General features: G+C 49.2%; 1 protein-coding gene across 5 annotated transcripts in view; it reads right to left on the minus strand.

Moving 5' to 3' along the window:
• Positions 1–278: 278 nt before the first annotated feature.
• Positions 279–7458, minus strand: part of Dlg5 (discs large MAGUK scaffold protein 5) — a 110453-nt gene continuing 103273 nt past the window's right edge. For all 5 annotated transcript variants that reach the window (XM_031362906.1, XM_031362907.1, XM_031362904.1 and 2 more), the window contains 5 exons: positions 4998–5141; positions 4620–4747; positions 3542–3651; positions 2892–3001; positions 279–1995 (listed from right to left, as the gene is read on the minus strand). In XM_031362906.1, the coding sequence (XP_031218766.1) occupies positions 1892–1995; positions 2892–3001; positions 3542–3651; positions 4620–4747; positions 4998–5141 (596 nt within the window). In that variant the 3' untranslated portion in view covers positions 279–1891. The remainder of the gene's footprint in view (positions 1996–2891; positions 3002–3541; positions 3652–4619; positions 4748–4997; positions 5142–7458) is intronic.

The following is a 7458-nucleotide window of genomic DNA, read 5'->3' on the forward strand; positions in this document are numbered from 1 at the left end:
AAGCTGCAACCATCACCCAGTGCACTGCTAGGCAGACAAATGGCAGGGCACAACAGCAGTCAGCAGAGGTGAGTGCATCAGGTGAACCTCATTCATCAGTCAGAGGACAGCAGGCTCCAGCACTGCATGGGTCCCGGTGGAGGAGAGCAGCTTTACACAAGGCCACCAGTCACAGAGCCCCACAGGCCTGCTTCTGGAATAAAGAAAGGCCAAGAAAGAGAAGAAACTACAAACAGGTTGAGTAGAACGAGGATCTGCATCCACCAGGATTATACACATGGGTTACACAAACTGACCTTTATTTGTTGCACTGAAGTCTGTTTTGTTTTTGATACAAAGTAACATTTTAGTACAGCATGTCCCACCTGTCAGATCCATACCTGCCCCCTCGCTGAACACTGAACAGGGCCTATGACCAGGGAAATAGCCCCTGTCCTGTAACCGTGCAGAGTAAGACCTTGAGAGTGGTCTGCTGTTTTTCTCAGTTGTCTGAGCTAGAAAATGTGTGCCTGTAAGGCACAGAACAGCCTTAAGGGCTGCAACTGTCTCTCTCTCTCACCCCTTAAACAGCTGTGCAAGAAAATATATCCCTTTTAAAAAGTCAATAATGGCCAAACTACAATCTAATGTCTAGAATTACAAAGAATAAAATGAAATCAAAGATTTCTTGCTAGTAAAATGAAATGTTAGGAACAGTATTAAAATATAGGTCTTACCCCAATGACACACGGAACCCAGTACAGTACCTATTAACAGGACACACAAAGAAGGGACTGAATCAACTCTTTAGCAGATAGGTCTGGCATCAGAAGTGCGGTGGGAGGTGCGGGGGTGGGGGGAGTTGGGGGAGGACGTGGAGGGAGATGAGAAAAATAGATTGAAAAAAAACAGAAAGCCCAACAAAGAATGGGGACATTCTTGTGGGATCAGGTTGAGAATGTTGTAATCAAGATGGAAAAGCTCCCAGATTTTCCTCTTCCCACTAGAAGCTCTCGTTTCAAAGACTGTGACATGAATAGCTTTATTCCAGAAAGAGCTGCTATACCCATGCCAGTAAGGGTTACCCTGCAACCTTGCACTGACGAAGGCTGCCTGCCTAGCATCTCAGAGCCTATGGGGAAGCAATGGCACACCCATGCCTCCTGCTGAGGAAATCTAGGACTGACTAGACTGATGCTCAAATATAAACTGCAGCTGGAGAAGAAACAAGAGGCCAGGGAGGCAGGAGAAAGGCAGAGAGGTGAATCGGCAAGAATGTCCAAGCTGCCTTCCCAGTGAGGGAGTGCTGCCATGGCAAGATGGCCCCACCAAGGCACTGGTTCTGGTGCCAACAGTGGTCTGAGCACCTGCAGTTGTGATGTCTTCCAGGGGAGGGGCCACAGAGAAGCAGGAAGCCTGTCAAAGCTCTGGTCCCACAGACAGGAACCTCCTGTAGCAAAGCATTACCCTCCCCCATAACGAGGTTCCAGAATTGTCCTGCCCAAGACAGTAACATCAAACCAACGGGGTAACAGAGGTCGGGATCAGGGGCTGGGCACCGACAAGATGGGGCCATTCAAGTAAACATAGACAACCAAATACTTAGAAAAGGCTTGTAAACTTGTAATCAGGAAGGTCCTGGGCACAGCAGCACCTCTGCTGGGCTGGCTACGAGAGGGTCAAGTCCTTTGTGTTTCTGCTTTGTTTTTAAAGCGCACACGTGAGTAGTACTGTCCACCAGCTGGGCCCAAATCTTTGTAGCTCTCCATCTAACGAAGGAAGTGTTCCTGGAGTCCTGGTTCTGGGTCCTTCCCAGCTTGTCCATAGACAGATAGACTTCTACTGGCTGGAAAAGAGCCAGCCAGTTGTCCGCACCATCCAGTCATGGAGGTGCCTCTGGCACAGTTTTCTGCTAGGGTGGGCAAGCGGGGATCCACAGGACTTTACTTTGCTCTTGACTGACCATTGCCAGGATCTGAGTGCAAATGCTGGACAGGGCTCCACCCTGGACGACCCCTGCAGAGAAGCCCACCAAGCACAAGCAGGTTAGGTAGCTCTTAGTACAACATTCCCACCCTCTAAGGGAAATGGACACAGCCTGTGCTCTCCTGCTCTTGTTTGTGGGCTTCTTGACTTTCCCCCATGACTCTCCTGCTTTCAGCAGGAAGCTGGGCAAAGGAGAAATCCCAGTCCCCTAGATTAAGTTAACTGCTCACAAACTGCCTACCACAATGCCTGGGTAGGGGAGGCAGAGGTTGGTTTGCCCTGTACTGGGGATTGAAGAAGCAGCCTGGGGGCATGTTAGGAGGTTGGGGAACAGGCAGCAAGGGACAGACTAGAGGTAAGGAAGGACCTAGTTGGCAGGCTAGCGCTACTCCAAGGCACAGTGGACAAACCCTTAGAGGGCCAGGTACATTCAGAAAGTAACAAAGTTTATGTCATTTTGTTTTTGTTTAACCTAATTTAAAAACAAATCAATATATGTACTTTGGGTTTTTTTTTTAAACATTTCCCTTTTTCTATTGGACTATTGGTCTATGATAAAATGAAAATGAGACAAGGCTGGGGACTCTGGAAGTGTTCAACTAGACCTGAACCTGAACTGCTGGCCTACCTGGGCTCTTGCATTTCCAACCTGTCTGGGATCACTGTGGTTATGTTGCTGGGTGTTTGTGCTGAGTCGGCTCCTACTGCAAATTGTGGTCAGACCATGCCCAAAAGCTGGTTTGTGGAGCTCTGCCACCTGGAACAGCTCTGACCCTGGCCTGGGCCTTCGGGCCGAATGTCTATGTAGTAAAGGGTATGGAACAGCTTAGCCCAGCCTGTCTACAAAAGCTGTATTGATGTTATTCTTAGGAATGTCACTTGAGGAAAGCCCCAGCTTCTGGATGGCTGGGCCCACACCCACTTACCTGTGAAGTACCTGTTGTACTCCTGATCAATCTTCTGTGCTGTTTCGAATTGCTCTTTGGAATGCCTCTGTGTCACTTTGTCCCTCAGGTAGACAGGGTCTCTCTGTTCCCTGCAGGGGCAGGCAGGGAACTAGGATGAGTCTTGAACCTACCTGTGGGTCCCCTCTTCTTCCCCTGGTCCAAGGTGTCAGGAGCCTCCATGAAAGCAGGCATTGGCTAGGTAGGGCAGGAGATCTAGGGGTCTTTCCCCTAAATGGACAGCCTCTAGGCTGTATGGGGAACAGTGGACTGGTGGGGAATCTGGGCACCTTGGTACCCAGGATAGAAACAAAGCTGGAAGACACACTAGCTGGCTCCAAACACTGGCACCAGGAGCTCACCAGCACAGAAATGTCAAGCAGAGAGGGGCCTCAGTACATGTAGCTGAGCTGGACTTAGCTCAGGCTACCCAGTTCCTCTGGCCTGCTGTACCACATGCTGAGAGGAAAGGGAGTAGTGCTGACTGAGCCAGCCATACTCTGGAATTATGGTTGTGCCCAAACAGGAAGGAGGTGCAAAGCTTGGCTAACAGGGCCTGGATCTGAGGGGAGTGCTGTTGTTCTAGCATTGGGCCCAACCCCAGCAGGAAGCCAGTGGACCCAGATACCCACTTGATGTGCTTGGCGCTCTTGTAGCGGATGAAGATGACAATGGGGTAGATATGCATGTGGTGTAGCCTCTCGATGGCATGTGGGGCGATGTCCAGAAGACAGTGTCGGTTCTGAAGGACAGTGGCAGAGAGTGAATACGAACAGCAGGGAAGAGGACGTATCTTCTGCCTCCCCTGAGGACCCACCCTTGCCCCACACAACTCTACCTTCCCCTACACTCAAAAATACCAGATAGCACAAGCAAGGTTTCTGGAAGACCACTTAAGACAGGAAGAAGAACTCACTGGGAGGACCTATGTCTCCCCACCCACTGATGGCTGCTGAGGTATGAGTAGGAACTGGCCAGCAAGCCAAACCTCAATGTGAACACTTTCTTGGAGCCCCACCCTACCCTGGCCTCACAAATCTGTTTCATTGAACAAGAATGGGAACTTCTTGGGGGAGGAGAGCACACAGCTTTGCAGGGCTATAACAGAAATATACCCCATGAGCGAGCCCCTTAGCCTCCAGGAGGGGGCAGCCTAAGAAAGACTACAGACACCCTGCATATTGCTCTCTCCCCACTGATGGACATGTTTCCTAACTGAAGCTTGTCCACATCAAAAAAAGTAATGGCTATTTCAAACTCTGGGCAGCTCACACTGTCTGTGGAAGAGGGAACTGCAGACCAGAGAAGCGGCTGCTGAAGGCAAAGGCCAGAAGGCTAAGACGCAGCTACGAATGTTACTTCACTAGCATACCTTGCAGCTAACTCAGTCCCTGGAATATGGACTTCAGGATGTCAAAAGCATCAAGAGATACTCTTGGCCTTTATGGGGTCAGGGACTGGATAGGTGGCTCTCTGTATCCATGTGTTCAGGGACCCATCCAAGAATGGTCTAGAAGGCCTTCCCAGAGTTTAAAGCTCTCCTCAGTATCCCTCAGAAAGCAGAGCTCTTTGTACCCACAGTGCTGGTGACATCTAGGTCCTTCTCAGGGATCTGTGTGTTAGTGGTAAAGGCAGAGACTCATAGTATCCAAGAAGACCTAGACAGCTGAGCTAGCTGAGCCAGGGCAGAGGGTTCCAAATACCAGGTACCTTTTCTGTGATCTCCTTTATTGAAGCCACAGTGGTAACATCAAAATGGCCACTCCTCCGCTTGTAGTCCACAAATAGGCAGTCTTTGACACCCCGCTCAATGGCTTGCTGGGAGGCCTTCATCACCTCTGTGTGGTAAGATGCAGAAGTCAAGGTGCTGAGTACACAGAAGGGCCCCAATGCAGACAGCACAACTGATCGTCAGCATAAAGACCCAAACTACTATCTGCTCTCTTGGAGAGAACGAAGGGCCACAGTTGGGTCTGTGTGCATCAGTAGGACCCTTAGTAATTGGACTGTATGCCAATTACTCTATATAGCCAGAAAGGTAGATAAATAGGGACAGACACACCTAGTGGGCATAGGGGTATCTCTTACCAAGTGGGCATCTGCAGAACTTGCCAGGTGCCTCATTTACCAGCATCTCTTTCACCACATCCAGTAAAGGTCCCAGGATGAGAACAGGCCGAAGAGAGGTACAGTCCACTTTCTGGACTCGCTGGTAGGCCAGGCTCACTGAGTCTAAAAGAGAAAGGGGGCAGGGTCATGGGCCCGGCCTGGACAGAAGAAAGAAAGAAAGAGAAAGAAAGAAAGAAAGAAAGAGAGAGAGAGAGAGAGAGAGAGAGAGAGAGAGAGAGAGAGAGAGAGAAAGAAAGAAAGAAAGAAAGAAAGAAAGAAAGAAAGAAAGAAAGAAAGAAAGAAAGAAAGACTGGGCAGCCATGCCCTGACCTTGTTCATCCAAATAGGCCCACCTGACCTTAGTTACCTGGGCATGTCTATCTTCCTTATTTCTCAAAACTAGGCCAGGGATAGTGGCCAGCTTGCCTAGCTTTATCAGGACCAGTTCTACATCTCAAGCTCACCAGAGCATGACCACTATGGAGTCACTCAAGAGACTGCAGGAGTTCCTCTGCCTCTGAGGACACTGGGAAAACCTGATATTCAATCATCTTACCCTTCATTCTACTCCAGGTCTTCCTCAGTTATCCCATGCCCACTATACCACTTCATGTCTTTGTCTGCTCACTTGAGCCATAAGTGATGAACAAGAAGGATAGAGGTGATGAGGTACATCTTTGGCCCCTGCCCATGGACCAGAAGAGGTGGTGCTCTGAGCCAGCTCTGCCCATACAGATGGAAATGTCTTAAGCCAGAAGACAGAGGGACCTGGGTTTTGAACACAGGGTCACTTCCTCTGGACTACCCACCAGCTCGGACTGTATGTTGTAGATGGATGAGCCTCCTGAGGCTTCAGCTGCTGCTCTAGTTTAGACTTAGTGACCAAGCCACCTTCCTAGTTACCACAATGTGAACCCCACCCTCAGATGCACAAAGCTCTCACAGGAAGAGATGGTGGTCAGAAAGCTAGCAGGCAACTTGCCTTCCTAGAGACTCCCAGATGGTATACACTGGCTTCTCAGAAACACAAAAAGATACAAGTATTTGGTCTCTGCCCTTTGGAAGCTCATGCTAACTGGGGCCCTAAGGCAGTAAGACCACATACCCAGACAGATGCTGTATGAGGATCCCAGGTATGAGAGTGAAAAGTTAGGGGAGTGCTAGGAAGAGCTGACTCAGACTGGATGGGGTCAGGCCTAAGATGGGGGCAGGGAAGAGCAGAAAGAGGGCACAAGGTGACTGACAGATGTAGGGAGGCCAGGACTCTGTGGGCTCTGCACACTTCTGTGGGGGTGCTACAGGTAGAAGGCAGCAGCACAACTACCTGGAAACATAGACACCCATGTGCAGAGACCAACCCCAAAGGTAGGACAAAGAAAGTGAGTGCTGTCTTGCCTGAAAATGCCCATCTATGTGCTTGCCTGTGAGGATGTATTACACGAGTTACTATACAGTGCTTCCTGACCTGGGGAACCAATTAGTCCATGACCTTGGAACACCCATGTACTTTCTCTTTTAAACAATTAGAGATACAGATATAAACAATATTATCCCTCCACACTAGCCTCTGCAGATGCTGCCATCATGTTGGAAGAATGTCTCTCCAAATTGGTTTTTATAGATTGAAGGGAAAAAAACAACTCTAATAAACATATTCTTCTTCTTCCTCTTCCTCCTTCTCCTCCTCTTCTTCCTTCTCCTCTCTCTCTCTCTCCACCCTCTCTACCCCCTCTGTGTGTCTCTGTCTGTCTGTCTGTCTGTGGGTGTGTGTTGCTAACATCTGACAATAATGGCATGATACCATGAATGGCTTGTAGCTCCATCTCGCCCTCAGATTGTTTCTGGAAGGCATCACAGGAAGTCATGTCCCTCTCTTGAGGACTCTGCAATATTCCAGGTAAAATGTAAACCTGGGCAGAGAGCTGCTGTCAAGACCCTGGAACTCAAGTGAGTGTGCACGACATATCCATCGCAAGTGAGACAAAACTGGAGTTTAAGGTACTCACAGCAGCCACAGCCTGAAGAGCCAGGGCTGCAGCAGAAAGGGAGGGGCGAGAACCTGAGTCTAAGAAGCTGACTATGGAGGCATGAGCACCTAAGCTCAAATTCCCAGCACCCATGTGAAAAGCCATGGCTACCTGACTATAACCCCAGCCACAGAAATAGGACGGCTGCCAGCCTAGCTCCAGGTTTGGCGAAACACCTTGTCTCAAAGAAATAAAGATTATAGATTTCTCTGGCCTCTTTTGAGTACATGCTCAACCATAAACACGCATATGCACACACCATATATGCTTTACTCATAAAACACTTTAGCTAGCTCCTTGTATAGCACTTTTTAAATTGTGCATGATGTGTGTGTATGTGAGAGTGTGTGTGTGTGTGTGTGTGTGTGTGTGTGTGTGTAGTGTATGCCATGTGTGAGAGAGGGCATGTGTGG

This window comes from Mastomys coucha, unplaced genomic scaffold (assembly GCF_008632895.1).
Source record: "Mastomys coucha isolate ucsf_1 unplaced genomic scaffold, UCSF_Mcou_1 pScaffold9, whole genome shotgun sequence".
In the NCBI taxonomy this organism is placed as follows: Eukaryota; Metazoa; Chordata; class Mammalia; order Rodentia; family Muridae; genus Mastomys; species Mastomys coucha.